The sequence below is a fragment of the Trichosurus vulpecula genome, chromosome 7 (assembly GCF_011100635.1).
Source record: "Trichosurus vulpecula isolate mTriVul1 chromosome 7, mTriVul1.pri, whole genome shotgun sequence".
Lineage (NCBI taxonomy): Eukaryota > Metazoa > Chordata > Mammalia > Diprotodontia > Phalangeridae > Trichosurus > Trichosurus vulpecula.
In genome coordinates, this window is record NC_050579.1 from 98124200 (window position 1) to 98143730 (window position 19531).

The window sequence follows — 19531 nt, forward strand, 5'->3', positions numbered from 1 at the left end:
AAGGAAAGTAGGGATTCTAAGAGGCAGAGGTGAGGAGGAATCCATTTCAGGCATGGGGGACAGCTTGTGCCAAGGCATGTGATAGAAGGTGGCGCTTGTGAGGGAGAGTAAGAATGTTAATTTGGTTGGACCACAAAATACATGAAGTGGAATATGTTATTAGGCTGGAAAGGCAGTTTGGTGTCTGAACGTGGAAAAGGTTTTTTAAATGCCAAACTGAGGATCCTCAAGGTAATAAGGGGCTTTTGGGGATTTATAAAGAGAAATACAGCTGCATTTTCACTTTCTATCCCTGTAGAGATCAGAAGATCTAGCCCTGTAAAGATGCGATTGTAATTTTGGAAAATCAAATCCAACATTCCTACTGATTTACATTTTAATTTCAGAGATACTTGATTTTCATTTCTGATTGGTTAGGTAGTGACACCTAACACTTTAGTACTATGTCATTCTGTTCTTCAGACTTGATATGAAACAATTTATGATCTGTAAAGGAGTATTTAAATGCACTAGGGAAGATCTGATTTAAAGAAGCATGGAGAAGTGCATTTGAAAAACTTAAAATCTACTCTCTAATTTTTCTGCAAAAAAAAAAAAGGGTCAGATTATTTTTAAAAAGCAGGTAATAGCTATAGATAGGAGAGGGCCACAGAAAATGGCGACCACGCTTCCTCTGGAAGCATCTTTCTTGGATGGAATGTTGCCTGCCTATACTCAGCTACAGAAAGGTACAGTGACTTAGATGGCCATGCCTTCTCTAGGGCTTACTATACAGGGGAATTTGGGGAATAAACAGTGTATGTGTGTGTACATGATTAAAAAAACACGCATTATTTAAATATTTTATGTATGTTGCTGTTGCTCAGGCATTTTCAGTCATGTCTGACTCTCCATGATCCCATTTTGGGGTTTTCTTGGCAAAGAGAGTGGAGTGTTTTGCCATTCCCTTCTCCTGATCATTTTACAGAAGAGGAAACTGAGGCAGACAGGATTAAATGACTTGCCCAGGGTCACATAGCTATTGAGTGTCTGAGACCAGATATGAACTCAGGAAGTCTTCCTCATTCCAAACTTAGTGCACTCTACCCTCTAGGCCACCTAGCTGCTCTATGTGATTGAAAATATATCTTATATAAATGTTTACATATGTGTTTGTATGTGTGTGTGTGAGTGTGTATAAAACACCTTATACATACACATATAACATTTATGAGTTTTATATCAATATATATTTATAATGTAACCACAATATAGATGTGTATATAAAACACTGTGTTGTGTCGTGTGTGTATATAAAACACCATATATACATGTAACATTTATGTATTTTTATGTCAATATAACTACAATATAGATCTGTATATAAAACACTGTTGTGTGTGTATAAAACACCATATATACATATAACATTTATGTATTTTTAAAATCAACATATATTTATAATATACCTACAATAAAGATGTGTATATAAAACACAGTGTTTTGTGTGTGTGTGTGTGTGTGTGTGTGTGTGTGTGTGTGTGTGTGTGTAAAACACTACTGTATTTCCTTTTGAGAGACCTGGTGATGGTTCTTGACAGGAAGATAAAGGAGGTGACCACAGCAATGCAGGTTACATTAAGTATATACCTTTTCTCATTCCACCAAAGGGGTCCTTGTTAGGTTCATAGGGCATCCTTCCCATCATATCTGGAATGTTCATGCCCTGCTGGTATGGTGCATTTGGTGTCATGGAGTTCCGTTTGGGGAATGAGGAATCACTCACATCCGAGAAAGGGTCATGCACGCTGACTGCACTGTTCCTAGACAGAGAGGAAATGAAAGTTCATTGATATGGCAGGAATTACCACTGCAATGAATCAGTACATGATGAACTTTATTTTTAGATACAGGAAATAAAATCCTTTAGAATAGCCTATAGAAATGAATTTTGTAGTTAGCAGTCTTCTAAAGAGTCTCCTGGCTAATACCATGCAAACTGTTAATTTTCTCTATGGAAGATGCTCTAGGAAAATAAGTAATGAGCTATGAACAGCTTCATTACAGATAGCAGTCAAATAAGGGAAATTACAGAGGGTATCTTGTGCATCTTAACATACCTGCCACCTGGCATTGGTGTCATCTGTCCATGAGGTGTAGAGGCTGGTGTGGGTGGCTTCAGATCACCTGGAACTTCTGCCATAGAGTTACTACCAGTTGACTGGGGGGTCTGTGGACCTTGTAAGGATCCCGAGTTAGCTGATGGTGGCACCAAGATGAAAGGAGAGGAAAGGCGAGAGATTATCCAACGTGACAGAAAAACAAGCAATGAAATGAATTCATAACAAGCCTAATGGCATGTCAGTACTTTTTCAACCTCTAGGATTTGCCATCGTTAAAAGCTTGGTCATTTCCCCTTTGAATGTTATATGAAGAAGTAAACGTTGCTATTTTAATCTCCAAACAATGAAATGATAACTGGAATGAGGGCTCTGACTTTCTTGCTTGCTTTCTCAAAGCTAAAAAGGGAGGCTTGGAAGATAATAAATGAACTTTTCCCTACCTCCCCACTGCCCAAACTGAAACAAGTGGAAACCAAGTTAAACGGCATACATCATTGTGGTTCCGTTTAACATGGAAAGTAACTCAGAGTAAGAACGTATAGTCAGTCAATGAGAGTTAGGCACTAAAATCATTATCTTTACTGAGAAATCTACAGCAGCATCACACATTTATTTTATTGGACTAAGCTAGTTACGGACGTGTGTGTGTGTGTGTGTGTGCGCGCGCGCGCAACTACATGCTGCTGGGAAAAAAGAAAGATAAGGTGGGAAGATTCCAGACAACGAATAGAGAAAAGTTTAGTGACTAATTTTCTGTTGTATTTATGATTAAGGGATGACTACTGGGAAGGTAAAAATCAACACTGAGAACAAACAGAAATATGAAAATGCGGGGATAATCCATTGGTAATGAAAGATGGGGAACCCTTCATGAATGTGAAAGAACAGGAGCAGATATACCTTCACCCTTCTAAGACGTGGCAGAGCAGAAATCGGCACTGTAAATCATTAGGAGCAAACAGCATCCACAACTCCTTGGAAAGATGGCTTACCAAGCTGTGTGATTTCAGAATGACCCTTATTTACAACTGTACAAATTTACAGCTAATAAAAAAGGGAAAAATTCTTCCCCTTTGCCAGTGTTTTTTTCCCTCTCCCTCTACGGTCTCTTTTCCCCTTTCAGGAAAGGAAAAAAAAAATGAATGCAACCTCTTGAAACTCCATTAATAGAGAAGGCTGGCAGGCTCTCTAGGATAGCCCTACCTTTTGCCAGAAGCTACAAATGTATACTCTAAAGTAAACAATGGAAAGGTTATTGAAGGTTAAGTACATTCACATACTTCAGACTGAACAGCCAGACTCCACGCTGGGAAGATAATTTACACAGCATGAACCCAGTGCCCTAGTTCTGACTGGGGTTGGGGAAAGGGGGATGGGGAAAGGGAAGGAGAGCCTGGTATGTCACAGGTCTACAGTGAATGGAGGTCAATCAGAGGCCATCTTTGTTTATAACCCAGACCCTTGTCTCATTTATCTTCCACTGAGGATTCCCTAGTTGGATCCATGACAGGTTTTGTGACATCACCTGTCAGCTAATAATAGAAATTCGCTCAGCCACCTGCCAGCAAAGATGGATGGGTTTTTGGTTACAGACTTACTAATTGAATGACTGGCTTCTTTACCCCATCCCTGGCTCCTTCTCCCCAAGCCTGGCTTCACTGCTACCAAGGCAACCTGAGGAGCGAGTCCTTGGCTCTGTTCATTACAACTTTAGCAAAAACTTTTATACGTTTATTATAATGAGATCCCCACTGGCATCATAAAGAAACCGCCATATGCCCCTAAAGCCCTTCTCAGGCTTCGTTATCCTTGTTGACTAATTCTACTTATTTGAAAGCAGTAATCTGAGTCTCACAGAATGAAAAAAAAAAACCACCCAGACATTCAGCAGAAGTTGCACTGATGCATTTGGCTTCTGGTGTCCGAAAAGGGTGGGTCTTTATGGATTTCCAGTGGCTGGCAGAATTCAGTTTGAGATCAGTGTAACACCCTTCAACTTAGACACACAAGAGGCTTAGCATACACTTAGAAGAGAGTTGGGTGTTTTCTACATATGTTCAGAAGTGACCATTAATTCTTTACCTGGAATAATGCTTTTTTAATTTATTATTTATTTTTATTTAATGCTATTTTAGTCTCATTTGCAACAAGCTTGGTACATGTGATAAGTATGCATGAGTACATGGGGAAGCTCGTGGCTATCAATCGAAACGAATTAGGGTGAAATGAGCTATACGATGGCTTTAGCATTGGGGGAAAAATCACAGAATTTAGGTTGAGACAAATGCAAAAGGTGGGTGGACAGCACACATTTTACTTTAGCTGAAAATTAACTTCCTTAGGTCTTTCTAACATACGAGATTCTGACCAAGTAGATGTGTTCAGAACACAACTCAATTCCCAGAATGGCAATTAGTTCAATGTATCCTTGAGCAAAGAAAGAAAACTTAGAGGCCTGGGTTCTAGTCCTAGGTTCATCCATTAGCTTGCTGTGTGGTCCCTCGGATAAAGGACTTTCTACCTCTCTGGGGTCCTTGGTTTCATCCTTCCTAGCATGAGAAGGTTGGATTACATGAGGGCCTAGGTCTCTCATCCTGGGTTAAAACTTCATGACATAAAAATGGCCGTGAGCATCTGTTTATTAAACACTGTTACCTAAAACATGTGTCTTGTCTGGGGAAAAAAAAATCATATAAATGAAAGAAGCCAATGGATTTGTTAATGAGACCACCATCATGTAGGGCCGACATTCCTCTTTGTTCTGTCAAGCAGTGTCTTGAAAGCAGCCCAATTCCCAGCTCAATCCATTTAGCCTGCTTGTGCATTATGTAAGGCGCTTTCCTCATGTGTATCGACTTAATGGTTAAGACCAGGAACCTTTATGTCTACTTCCTGTTCCAGAGGGCTTCAGCTCCATTTAGACGGCTAAAAGGGATGGATTATCTGAAGTACACCTGCAATCCTAGCTCTTTTGTGGCGTTAAAACGATAATGTTGCCATAAACTGCAGTTAAAAAAAAAAAGGAAAAGAGAAAGGGCTGACTGTTAAGGGAACCGGCCCTATACTTTCTGAAGCATCTATACCCCAGCGGGATTTCTTGTACTAAAGCTGATGCACACTGGGAAAGCCATTCTCCATACACAAGTGCGGACCATTCAGTGACACAAGTTCTTTCCTGGCAAATAAAACAAACCTTTAGATCTTTGCAGACATCCCCACTTTGGTCCCTATGTCCTGCTGGGTTTTTATTTTGGAAAAAATAGTTTCAGGGCTGTTCATAGGCAGCTTGTTTTACTCTGTGAACTGAATGTAATGTTGTGGAAAATTTTAAATTAGATTTTGTAGTTTTTAAGGTGTTAGATGATGAATAAAGACTCAGAGATTCTGGGGGTGGGAGGAAGATCTACTTTTTTCTTAAGGCCTAATCATAAAAATCAAGGGATTGTTATCCCAAATCAAGAGATGGTCCTACCCAAGCTATTACTTTAGTTGTCAAAATGGCAGTCAGAAAAATTGTTTGTTCAAAAGTAATTAATTGCCTTTTCACCAGGTGATTACTTTTTACTTTTTTTTTTTAAATTACTGCTTAAAATAATGTTTAAAAGTTGCAGTAAATGAGAAGAGATATTGGAAAAATATTTCAGACAGTGGGTTGTGACTTCAAAAGTGGAACAGTCTAAAACCAAATAGAACCCTTTGATAGTAGGAATTGTTCAGAACTGGCCAGGGAAGAGGTGGTACAGCACAAAATTTAGGAGTGGCTCCCCACTTTGTACCTGGTACCAACACAATTCTTAATGGCCAAAAAGAAGTAATGAAAAATGTTAAGACATTTTGCCTAAGACAGTTAAAAAACTTGTTTTAAAGTCATGTTAGATTGGTTGCCAGTTTCTTGTTTTTATTAACTTAGGCAAAAGAAATGGTTAGGTGCAAAGTGGTTTGTTAAAAGTCAAGAGCCACCCCTACCCAACACACACACACCCCAAAAAAAAGCCCTTAATGTTTTGGTTTACTTTTTTTAAAAATTTGCCTCTTTTAAGGAGGATGTTTTAAGGAAATCCTCCAATACTATGCTCCAACTAGAAGATGCTTCTTTACTCAATGTCATTTGTCAAAACCTGAGACAACAAAAGATGACAGAACACAAAGTATTAAGAAAAAGATGGAACTATCTAAAAGGGAAAAAAATGCTACTACTACTAACTGTTACTACTACAGACTACAAGTGTGTGACTGTCAACTTGTATCATTGTAATACCTCTCTTCTAAGGATCTCAAATGACTCCACTTGATCACAGGTAATGAACTGATAAAATCTTTTAAGTTAAGGGAAGAGACAGGTATAATTATCCTTATTCTGCAAATGAGAAAAGCGAGACCCAAGTTGGGTGAGATGGCCTGGGCAGATCTATGGCAGGGTTAGGATTGATACCCAGAACATCTAAGACCTAGGTCAAAGACCGTGCTACTCAAAACCCAAACCAACAAAACCACAAGGACAATAAAATAGCCTTACGGCATTTCACCACAGTGGTGTACTAAATTCCGTAATACTGATTCTTTGCTATGTTTTAAAAAATGAAATGTTGCATTGACGGGTTTGGGACCATCAGGACAGAACTGCTTTTTCAGTTTCTCAGTAGTCTCCTGCCAAGGAAGACAATGAACGTGACTTATTTCATAGCTCAGCATACTTTTTCATCCATCACAACCTTGTGGCTTATTTCCCCAGACACTGGAATTCTACAGGTCTTTCCAAAGAGAGAGAGATGATCCAAAAGAGGAAAGTATTAAAGCAGGTTAATGAGACCTTGAAGTAAGCAAATGAGAACCAAGATGTAATCACATATTTAATTACAGAGAAATTTTGAGGGAATACTCAAGAAACATGTGGGTAGAGAGTGAAGGAATAAGAGGTAAAGAGTTTATTAATCTATACTCCAAAACCTATGGCATTAAACTGTGAACTACTCCCAGATTACAAATTCTTAGGCTCTCTTCATACCACAGGTATCAAAATCAAATAGAAAGGCGGGTGAGGAGGCACTAAACCCCTACATAAGGATCCCTGTGGACAGTATACTGATTTAGAAAATCATCTATTAACATCATCTATGTTCCACTGCATTTTTATTTATTTTGTTACATATTTCTCAATTACATTTTAATCTGGTTGGGCCTCACTAGGAGTGGTGGGCATTGGGTGGCAACTCCAGGCATGCGCTTGACTTCTCTGCTCTACATCATTTCCTCAGGATTTAGATTAAACTGAAAATAAAACAAATTAATACTACCCCCCCCCCCAAAAGAATTTCATATTCTAAAATCTAAGAACATTACCTGTAAATCACAACTGATATAATGTGGGAAAATGTACTCATTTCACTTTTTCATCCTGTTTATTGTAATTCACATTTGTCAAAGGTAGAGACTGTCTTTTCGGGGGGGGGGGGGGGGATGGCATCTTAATGCATTCTGGGTGCTCCATTGTGATTCAGTGGCAATCAACTGTCCTTCCTTTAATCTTTATTGCTATACAAATGACTGTAGTTCTCCTACTTACCAGGAGATGGCGGCTGAATCTTAGCTTGTTTCTTAGTATCTCCAGTGCTGAAGACTTCGGGAGGGGGCTCCTCCCCTCTTTCAATCTTGCACTCAAAGGCAAACAGGTATTGAATATACTGCTTTTTCAGGGAGCTGGCTGCACTGCTCGAAGTGCCCACATTCAGGTTGGTGGCCAGCTCGCGCCACTTTTTGTTTTTATTAACCTAAGCGAAATAAATGGCAAGATCACTGGTTTGCAGCAAAGTGGCTTGTTTAGAGCTAGGAGACCCAAAAAAAAAAAATAGAACTTAATGTCTTGGTTTACTTTTTTTTTTATTTGCCTCTTTTAACTAATGCTCATTACTCCCACTCAGTAGTGCATAGACAGCATTTACAGTTATAAAACCATTAAGGAACCTGCTGATAGCTACATAAAAAGCTTTGCTTGTTGAGTCTTCTGCCTGGTGCTTCTTTCTAATGCTTTGCACTCATCCAGGGCTTGTGCTGCTCCTAGCGAGCAATTTATCTCTGAACAAATGTATGCTCTCGCTCACACCCCCGCCCTCTTCTAATTAAAAAAAAAAAGTTCTAAAAACTAATTTAAAAAAGCAATAACACTAGCACTATTCTGCAATTTAAGCGTTTGAGTATTGGTAGGAAAAAAACAGTGTTTCCTCCCAAATAGCCATGAGCTGCCAGAAGGGTGAGCCTGTGATTCCTGGCTCATGTCCTGCCACTCGAGGCTTTCTTGGGGGATTGGTCAATGCCTTACGGAAGACAAGATAGACCAGGAACTGGCCCCCTTTACTCAATAATTGTAACTTTAAGACATGGTGACATACCATTTAATGCACTGAGTGGGGCCCTATTAAAACTGTCAGCTTAAGTGTGGTTGGTGGGCACAATTTATGCTTGTGGAGGGAATTGCTGCTACACCCCCCATCAAGTAGAACCAAGGAATGGTGTGCTTCTCCTTTTAAATTTAGGCCAAAGTGCAATATAATTGCAAGGAAAAGCATGATTAAAAAAAAAGTTTAGGTAATATTTTAACCTTTTAGTTGCCTCTAGGGAGCAGAGTTATGAAAGGTTATTCAAATGAATAAATAAAACATGAGAATTTGCAAATAACTTGGAGAACATTTGGCCTTTTGATATACCTGGTATACCCAATAGCATTTGAAGGGTTAAGGAAACAGTTTTTCATAAAATATTAAATTTTAGGATCCAAACCTTGTCACAAAGCTCTTTATACCCATTTACTTAGCTCTAAGTGGTGCATAATGAACAAACTGCATAATGCTCACAGAAACGCTCAATGTCTAAATGCCCAGTATTTTGGCATTTAAAACAAGGCTACAAACAGCAGGCCTGTGGATTGCTTCAGAAATGGTAAACAGAACGCTGCTTGGGACACCCTGAAATGCAAAGCTGTGAACTGATAAATATGCAGCACCTGCTCCCAACCATATCCGATGGCCCACTAGGTAGGGATCATGCCAGGAGGAGGGCAGTGCCAGCCCAGTTCTCCACCACTGTGCCATCCAGCTACATTCAAATAAGCCTCATTAGCTAAGCCAGCAAGGACTCCCCTTTGTAGGCTTCAGTTGGTTATACACACTGTTGAAATAGCTAGGGTGAGGTGTTCCAATAATTTCTACATTTATTTATGGGCAGATCCCATTGTTTCTCCAGTCTACAGGTATACTTTAGAAGTCTCTAAGGAATGCAGCTGAAGAACTGGTATGGGAAAATGGAAAAAGAAAAGGGGGTTTCTGGGAGGGCCCCTTTTTCTTAAGCTTCCATGACTAAAATGCAACTCTTTATTCCACTTAAACCTAAATGGTAATGACCTGAAGACAAATGTTATATTTCTCCATTCAAATATTAATTGTGGGAATGATTTTGAAAGCAATCACAAGAAATGTTTAAAATAGTCATAAATAAATGACACAAGAAATCAGAAAGAAATCTCAGAATCCTAACCTTCATATGTTTATTTTCCTTACCTTGACTTCTACTGAAATCTACTCAAGAACATTTTTTTTTCCACCTTTGATGGCTCAATAATCACAGGCTTTACCTAGAGCCATTATGTAATGGTACCTTAGTGCTCTCTCTCTCTGAAAAAAAAATTTCTTCTATTTTCCTGTTTCTATCAATAGTACAAATCATATTCCATGCAATCCAAGGCTAGAAAACGAAGTGTTAGCTTTGACTGATGCCCCTTTTTAATGCCCTACATCCAGCCAAGTGACCAAGTTTTACCAGTTAATTCCTCCTTCAAGATGCATTTTGCATACATCTATCCCTCTTCATGTGCCTAGATTACTGTAATACTGGGAAAACCACTATGTGTGACCTCAGGCTCTCTTCAATCTATCCATTAGAATTCACCAGATTAATCACTCTACTGACTAAAAAGAAAGGTTAGTGAGGTGGCATAGTAGAGAGAGTCCTGGAGTCAGGAAGACTATTCTTCCTGAGTTCAAATCTGGTCTCAGATACTTACTAGCTCTGTGACCCTGTCTGCCTCAGTTTCCTCATTTGTAAAATGAGCCAGAGAAGGAAATGGCAAACCACTTTTCAGTGTCTTTGCCAAGAAAACCCCAAATGGGTTCACAAAGAGTCAGACATGATTGACATGACTAAACAACAACTGATTAAAAAATCTTTAGTCGTTCTCCATTTTCCATTTTATCAAGACTTAACTCCTTTGTCTGCCTTAAGCAACTGCATAAGATCTAGCTGGGCCCCTTTTCTCAAGGGATCCCTCAACAGACAGGCTGGTCTCCACACTGTCCCATAAAATTACCATGCTCATTTCTCTTTAGTCAGGCTGTTGTCCTCCTTGTCTCACAGAAATGTCACCCTCATTCCCATTTCCATGTATAAGGCACACACAGAGTATCTCAAAACTCTTCAGGGCAGTCTGAAGATCATCATTTCCACGAAGACTCTTGGGATGTTGGGTTTTTTTATACAGGTAGACAATGAAGCAGATGGAAAAATCACACAATCTCAGAATTAGAAAGAGGTCAAGAAGACCATCTAGTCAAGTTCAGTCTAGATCTGTACAGGATGCCCCTCTCTAATGAGGTTAAAAAGTGGTTGTCTGGACTTCACTTGAAAAGCTCTAGCTTTGGAGAAACAAATTCTCTCGCTAGGAACTGCTGGGTAGCTGGCTCTAATTGTTAGAAAGTTTTATAAGGAGTCTGCATCTGTCTTACTACAACTTCTACCCAATGGCCCTAGTTTTGCTCTCTGGATCTATGAAGAAAAAGTCTTAATTATTAATATTTGACATGTGTTGACCTAGGCTAAGTATTTCAAGTTGTTTCCAATGGTTCTCAGGTGGCACGGTGTCTTCTCTCCTTTGGGCGTGCATGCAAAATTGACCACAGTACTCTATATGTGGCCTGACATCTCTTTCTTTTGACATCATGCTTCTTAATAGAACCTAAAATGGCACTGGCTTTTTTGGCATTGCGAACTCATAGGGAAATTGTAATCTACAAAGAAACCCACATCATTTTCAAACAAAATCTCTAGCCCACCCTTAGATTTGTGAAGTTGAATTGTTTTAATCCAATTGAAAGACTATATAGTTCAATGTTATCTTATTAAAATGGAGCCATCTTTCAAGCCTGTTGAAATTTTCGGATCCTGTCATCCAACATATTAGCCATCTGTCCCTTCCAGCCCTGTCACCTGATTTGATCAGTGTGCCATTGAAGCTTTCCTCCAAGTCATCCTTTTGATAAAATTGCAGGGTACACAAAATCAGAGAGTGTAAACCTCCCTGCCCCCAAGACACTATGAAAATCAGCACCTCATCTCTCCTTACCTGTGCCAAGCCTCCAATCTCTTTGACGCAGACATAGAGTCTGAACAGGTCCAGGGGCTTTTTGCCCACTGCTGGCAGACTGGCCACAGGTGAGCCTCGCTCCTCCATGAAGGTCAGGTATCTGTCCACCCACAGCCTGCGCTCCGGCTCGTTCCCCAGCTCATACACTCTTGTGATCTTCTCCCCAGTGGTTGTAGAAGAGCTTGATTTCTAAAGCACAGAGAGTGCATTTGGAGGTGGGGTGAGGGCAAAGGGGGGAAAGGGGGAGAGTAAGACAAAAGTAAGGAACTCACAACATGTATAAGAAGAAGAAGATATCAAACAAACTACTGCTATCACACAACAGTTAGGAATGAAGGCTACTAGTTCAGGCACAAACAATACATTCTCTTAATTAAGAATTTATTTGACTTAAAAGGGCCCAAACTCCCCTTCTCGTGAAATGAACAATTTTATCTCATTGATACAAAAGCGTTGAATCCCAGAAGGCAAGGTTTTGATAATGCCTCATGTCATTTTTTGAATGGGGAAAAAAAAACCCTCAAACATTCCCCTTCTATGATCTCAAATTGTGGTTTACTCCAAATAAAACATCAGGGCTCCCTTCCTTCTTCCCCTTAACCAAAACAGCATCACTTCACTCAAAGGCCTGATATGATAGGACTGTCAGGAAAAAAATTTTTTTCTTATCCTTACTTCTCTTTCCAACACACTTAATGCCAGGACCTTCCCTCTGCTGATTACCTACAATTTATCTGTATGTAGTTCGTCTGTACACAGTTGTTTTCATGTTTGTCTTGCCCCATTAGTGTGAACTCCTCATGGCAGGGACTTGTCTGTTGCCTTTCTTTGTATTCCCAGGGCCTGGGACACAGTAGGTTCTTAAAAAATGTTTACTGGTGACCACTGTCAAACTCAGAGGGGTGTGTGTGTGTGTGAAAAACAGTGGAGGGAACAAACTACAGCCATAACTGGGGGCTTCAGAGTTTCAGAGCAGGAATTCTCTGGAAATGTAGGCTTGAAATGTCATTGGGTAATGTGGCACAGTGAAAGCCTACTGGTTTTGAGAACCAGAAGACCTGAGTTGGAGTCTCAGTTCTTACTAGCTGTGTAGCCCTGGTCACTTAATCATTTTCCCCCTCTCTTCGAAGCAATAATGCTTGCACTACCTACCTTATAAGTTTGTCATGAGGAAAACACTTTGTAAGCTTCAAGATCTTTATAAATGTGCATCGTTAATGTTACTATTTTGCTAATCATTTTCACTGTTTTAATATTAATTTTTTTTCTAAAAATATGTTTTAGCAATTGTACACACAGCAGCATAAGCTGGAATGAAGATTTAGTGCTTCCATTATTACTATAGTGATGCATTTCAACTTTCTTTGAATATCTAATTTATACCATTGGTACTTGGTATTCTATGCTATCTAACTGGGATACTAAAAAGTCAAAAGGGTATTTTGGGCCAATCTGGTGTCTGCACAAATACGCTGCATGATCTAGGCGATTAAAATGATTGGATTTATGTTGGTGAAATAAAGACCAAGATACTTAGTCTGCTACTCCAGAGAGCTAACACAAAAAGTTCTTTTGAATTGTTACTGAAGGGTTCCTTGGAAGAGAATTATTATATGTGACAATACAAGGTTTAAGATGTAGCTTATTTATGAATAGCCAGTGTTTTAAAATACATACTTCCTAACACAGTTCCATCACCTTTCAGATTGTTAAAACATTTCACTGGAAGCTCTTTAGTTTAAGAATATATTGTCATTTCTCTTTAAAAAACAGATGTCTAAGGCTAGATGATACCTTGTTTGGGATGAACTCACCCGGTAAAAGGTGGGCTCTGACACAGGCGTCTAAGTACACTGCCAAACAGGAAGTTAAACTTCTAATAAAAGAGAGTGCTTTTCATCTCCAATTAAGGAGGTTTTTTTAAAAAAATTGCTCAATCAGTAGCATGAGAAATGTTGAAGCATAAAAACATGTTTGATAAAAAGGTGTCAAATTGTTGGAAATATAGAAAAATGGGGGCTGTGTTATAGGTCAATTAAAATATAGTCTTGCTCTTATAAATGTTGTCATTGATATGAAAATGGGCTTAGACTTAAACCTCAGGTAGGCACAAATACTTTAGCTATAAAAAGCTGTGCATGTCCCCCACTCCCTTTTCCTCTGTACTTTGGAGAATGGCACCTACTATTTCCATTTTTTCAGGTCCCAGTTCTATGTTGGTATAAGTATTAAGAAAGAACACTAATTTCTATATACATTTCCACACTGCTTACCCAAATGTGTATTTTAAAAGGTAAAATAAAGTAAGTTCCTGATATTAATCCAGTATCATTGCAGAAAGGAAATTGGTTTTGAGAATTCTAGATCAGTGATGTCCAACTGAAATAGAAATGGGGCCCACTAGATCTTATACAGAGGGATAGTTGCAGGCAGCATACTGATTTAGAAAACCACATATCAACATTATCTATGTTCTATTGCATTTTTATTTATTTTGGTCATCTTTACCAGTTATATTTCAATCTGGTTCTGGCTACGCTGGGAATATTGAGGGCAGCACAAACTTGTATTTGATTCTTTGGTTCTAGATCATTTCCAAATGAGGCTCTGTCCATTCGAAATCTTGATAAAGGATTATGAAAGCAATGAAACAAAAGTGTTGGCTTTTAGCTATGCGTCACCCAAACAACGTTACTAATATATTGCTCACGTATACTACTAGTTTAGGACTTGGCTCTTCTAACATCCAACTAGGGAGCAGCCTGTGCGTGTGTGTTTTTGTTTTTTTAGGCAATGATGAGCGTCTCATTCTATGGATAAAGTATGATCCTGACGTGCAAGGGATGGGGTCAGGTAATCTAATACAAGACAAGCAATTGTGAATTTTTTAGTTTTAACCTTGGGTCTTCCTTACCCACACATCAACTTGCCATATAAACTTTGTGTAAATCAAATGTTTTTCTTATGTGATTAGAAAAATGCTACAAAGATGGTGATTTTCATTAGAAAACAGTTTTTGTTTTTTAAAATTCTTGCAAAAATACTTTCAAAGCACCATCAAAAATGTCTTTGTACTTTAAAAAGTGAATTTAATTTGGTCTGGAAACCAATGTGAAGTTATGCATATCACTGAAATGCAGGTAAAAATAGAATTAAAAAATATCTGGTCTTAATTTATCAGAATGTATACACAAGGGTTATAATGATCAGATAAAAGAAACGGCTGAAGCCTGCAAATAGATAATGTTCTCTAAATAATCATAATGTGACTGTTGACACCTCTGAATCTGCTTGTTTAACTGACTAGTGATTACACTCATTAAGGATTCAGCACACCAAAAAAGCATTATAAAAACCACAGTTTGGGAAAGCAAAGGGCAAATTCAAGTCAAAACTGATCAGAGTCAACATATACCTTTTTGGTGCTAAGAGTTTAGTCATGGTACAAATAAAATATATTCTACCTGGTTAGGCAGGGAAAGCAAACTAGATTATTTCCAGGATGACTGTTAACTTTTTAGGCCACTAAGGAAGCATTTGCCAAATTACTTTTTCAGTGCCCTAAATTATACCCACACACCTTGAAATAGTTAATGTCTTTTTGCAGGGGCCTGATTAAAAAAACAAACAAACAAAACTATCACATTTGCGGGACCTGGTCTGACAAGAAGAAGCAAAGCCAGAAGATACTGAAAAATTACACTACGACACTAATACAATATTTTTTTTGGTGGGGGAATATAAACATAAATTAAGTCTGTAACACTTTAAATACCTCTTAAAGGCAGACTTACATTTCTGCATTCTCCACCAGACATGTGCTATTTTTTTTTTTGGTGTGTGTATATGTATTGGTGTGTGAATGTACTGTATTAATCATATTACATTGCATTAAATATCTTGACACTCGTTACATTTTCAGTCCTGCATTTAGATTGAAGGGTGTTGGAAACATGAGATGCTGGTCAATGTCTGCAGTTGAAGAAATAATGAATTGCATACATTTGCAATTATTTGATAATAGAGATAATTCTACGCACTTCATTTATAATCTACTTTGGTACTCTTCTTAAATTAATATCTCATTCAAAAGAGTGGCATTTTGTGAGTGTGGAATGCTCTCTCACCTGGTTTCACTACTGAGCATTGCCCCTCAGGTCTTTTTATCTACAAAAAGGGCAAAGAATTCTCTTATAAATCCTTATGAACAGTAACAATTTGTGGCATTGGTGTGAATAACATAGGGAAATGTGCTTTGAAAAAACACTCTATAGATACAAGACATGACATCAAGCAATTGTTTAGTCTTCTTAGACTGCAGGACAAAACTGTGGTTCTTAAATTCATTTTCACCCCAGTGTTCCTGTATACGGATATTGTAACTATTAAGTAATAGTACATCAAGCTTACTATTGAGGGAGAGGGAGGGTTAATACTGAACACATAGCTCTATCTATGTATATTCTATTAACTACTTGGTCTATAAGGCTATCTATCATCTTGAACTTCTTGATTTCATATCTTAGATCAATTTTTTTAAAAAATAAAGTATAAATTCCATTTGAAAGCTTACAGTTTTATCGATTCTAAAATATCTTTTTAAAAAAAGGACAGTGGAGAAGATGGAAAAACAAAACACAATGTTGACTGCCTTCTGAGACTCAAAGCAAATAACACAAAGACATCAAAATCAAGGAGGTGCACTCTTCTCCCTTCCTATTAGTTTTCCCTAGGAGGTTTAAATAGACATTTTTTCTCCATTGTTTGGGAAACAAAACACATCTCTGTGGACAAGGTGACCAAGACTGTGGCCATCTCCTCCATCCTCTAAAAAGGAAGTGCTGGTTATGTTGAAGCTCCGTGTGAATTCCATAAACATTTTCTGGAACAATCAACTCCTTTAATCTTCAACTCTGTTTAAATCACTTAATGGGATAATTAATAGCAGCTTGCATTCTGGGTTTTGACTAGACTGCCAGAATCTACAGTTAGATTCTTTATCATCTCCAAGTTGTTCTTCATGAGCTGTGCTCTTCATACAAAAATTAGGGTGTTAATTAAGACTTCTCCATAAGGTAATTGCATGTTAAAGTTTTTTTAAGTGCTTTTTATTCTTCATATGAATATAAAAAATGTTACAACTGAACTATTATTCTTTTAGAAAGGGCACAAGATTAATTTTTCTATTGAGGAGAAAAAATGTCCTAGACCTACCTATGGCCAAATGAATATTTAAACTAAAAAAAAAAAAAAGAAATTCCCTTGAACTTAACATTAACATTTACGATCTTTGTATTTCATCTGGCAACCCTTGCTTAATTTCAAGGGTATTTGCATTGCTGTACAAGATACAAATTTTTCCACCTAACCCGATTCTAATGTACGTAAACATTATTCATCTAAAAAGTAGCTTTCTAAAAATACACATGCATTAACTTTTCCCCAGCTTTTCTGTTCATTTCAGACAAATGGATTGAAACAATGCACAGCTGATATTATGCTAAAACTGTGCCCCAAGATTGTAATATTTGCATTTTCAGATAGGCAATTTGGAAATAAGATGTTTCAGAGGCTGAACTGCCCATAAAAGACTTTAGTTCAGATGCCGAGCTTGTAATTTACACCATGGCTCCTATAATGGAAGAAACACCCCATTTTAAAAACCTTCTCTAAGTGCACAATGAACCGAACATTTAATGAAGTCACTTGTGTGAAGGAGTTTGGACCCAGTAACAAAAAAGGATTCTCCTTATAAACACATTCAGCATGCTTTGTACAGAGGTGAATCATGAGAAGAATGCTTGCCTCTTATAACAGCTACTTAACTATCAGAATTCAAACTTCTATGATGCACATAACCTTATTTGTTTACCAACAACATATTATAAGTAAATATAATCCTTTCATGGATAAATACTGTAATTTTTAAAAAATTAAACAAACAAACAAGCAAGCATTAAAATAGAATTAATTACCAAAAATCCCCAAAAAAACCAAAACAAAAACCAGAGCCACTTACAGGGCTTGATGGAGTCTTTGGCCAGCCTGGGCTGCTAATGCTATCACTTTCATCTCCATGAAATGAGGAGATGCTAGCAGAGCTTGGGGACATTGGGGAAGGGACTGGCAGGTTGCCTGGGGTTGGGGGCTGAGAAATACCCTGAGAGCTGTAGCTATCCTGTGGTAGAGGAATAAAAAAAAAATATGACAAAGGCAGGGCAAACTTTATTTAAAATAACAAAAAAGTACATCCAGTAAAACAGACCGACCAATTTTTATATATAATATGTATATATAAAGAGAGACATATACAGACACAGACACATACACATAAATATATAAAGGTATTAAAACAACATTCTTAATTAGTATAACTTGGTAAGTTTGCCAGATGCTTGGATAAAGTCCACTAAGCCACCATGCTTCCTTCAAGCTAACATGGAATGCTAAGCATGGGTTTCCCCTTATGAAAGAAAGAAAAAAAAAAAGCTGTTCACCTTATTTATCAAATAAGGTGGGAAAGCAAAATATTAAGTATGTTGTTGCTGCTGAGACGGCCAAAACAGGAAGCTATAAACTAAAGGCAGAGAGAAATGGCTGCAAGTTCGAAACCAGGCAAGAGACCTTCTTTCCGCCACCCCCAAACTCCCAAGCATTTCTTCCTCTGGTTTGCTCCCTATTCCCTCCACCCCCATGAGTTAAATGCCGTAAGAACTAGTAACTTTCAGATCCACACCATGAAAAAAAAAAAAGTAGAAAACAAACAGGTTGCACACAAATGGAAAAGACATGCGGGAGAGAAAGAAATGAAAAGGAAACAAAAAGGGAGAGGCCAGATCCAGAGAAGAAAGGACAACATGGCAGCCTCCTGCTCGGCCAAACCAACACCACGTGCACAAGAGGAAGGGAATACCTTTGACTTGCTCTCAGCCTGAGGAGGGCCTTCTTCTTTACCATCTGTTTTGAGAGGCACGGGCAATTTGGACTCACCAGGTGACATCATATCTGCAAGACCCATAGATGCTAATCGAAAACAGGAGAAAAAGTTTAGAATTATACAGATGGTTTGCCAGTGCTGCCTGCTAATGAATGCTGTGAAGTGAAATCTGGGGCACGTGATCTTCCCTTGAAGAAGTAAAAAATATGTAACCTTGGAAAACATGTATCCTTGAAATGAAAATAGCACTATATTCTAGCAATCCTTTACCAGACAAGAATAAGGTGTTGTCTTTGAAGGCTAAAGACCAAATTATGTCTGTCTGTCACTCTACCTATCTATCCATCCATCCATCCATCCTTTTCTTTCACAGCCAGAACAACAGAAAGAGTAGGCCACAGCTAGACACAAAACAAAATATTGAACTAAGATTTTCTTAAACCTTTGAAAGAACTGGTAAAATTCTGGAGAGAATATGGGTATCACATAGTGGGAGAATGGAAAATTGTAAAATGAACTGCCATATAAAGACAACAACTTTGAAGGACCAAAAGACTAATGAACTCTCATCAGTAGGATGACTGACCACAATTCCAGAGGCCTAATGATGAAACAGGCACCCACCTCCTGACAGAGAAGTGAAGAGCTCAGAATGAAGTATGAGACACATTTTGGGGGACATGACCAGTGTGGACATTTGTTTTGCTTGACTATACATGTTTGTAGTGGGTTTTGTTTTTCATTTATTCTCAATTAGAGAGAGAGGGGTTGAAGTGGGAGGGAGTAAAAGTTGTTATTTGCTGTTTGAAAAAAATAGAATTTAGTAAATTAACTGCTGTAACATCACATTCCATAATAATTCAACTTCTATATTGTTGCATTGCATAATCTCAGTCATATTTAAGGAACAAACAGAAGTGTTTTTTTTTAAAGGAAAAAGAACCTTGATTTTTTTAGCTCCCTGGCTTATAGTAGTACTTTGGCTTACCACTCCCCAACTACTTCCCCAGAGAACAACGACGTAGGTTCATACTCAGACTAATAAAAGGCTCAACATACAAAATACATGTTACAGGCAACCTC

General features: G+C 38.1%; 1 protein-coding gene across 7 annotated transcripts in view; it reads right to left on the bottom strand.

Annotated features, from left to right (window-relative positions):
* The window catches only part of ARID1B (AT-rich interaction domain 1B), a 563165-nt gene that overhangs the window by 16821 nt on the left and 526813 nt on the right, over positions 1-19531 (bottom strand). For 6 of the 7 annotated variants that reach the window (XM_036766234.1, XM_036766229.1, XM_036766233.1 and 3 more), the window contains 6 exons: positions 18425-18534; positions 17531-17689; positions 11491-11700; positions 7666-7870; positions 2100-2238; positions 1630-1802 (listed from right to left, as the gene is read on the bottom strand). In XM_036766234.1, the coding sequence (XP_036622129.1) occupies positions 1630-1802; positions 2100-2238; positions 7666-7870; positions 11491-11700; positions 17531-17689; positions 18425-18534 (996 nt within the window). The remainder of the gene's footprint in view (positions 1-1629; positions 1803-2099; positions 2239-7665; positions 7871-11490; positions 11701-17530; positions 17690-18424; positions 18535-19531) is intronic. The other variant, XM_036766232.1, reaches the window with a different exon arrangement.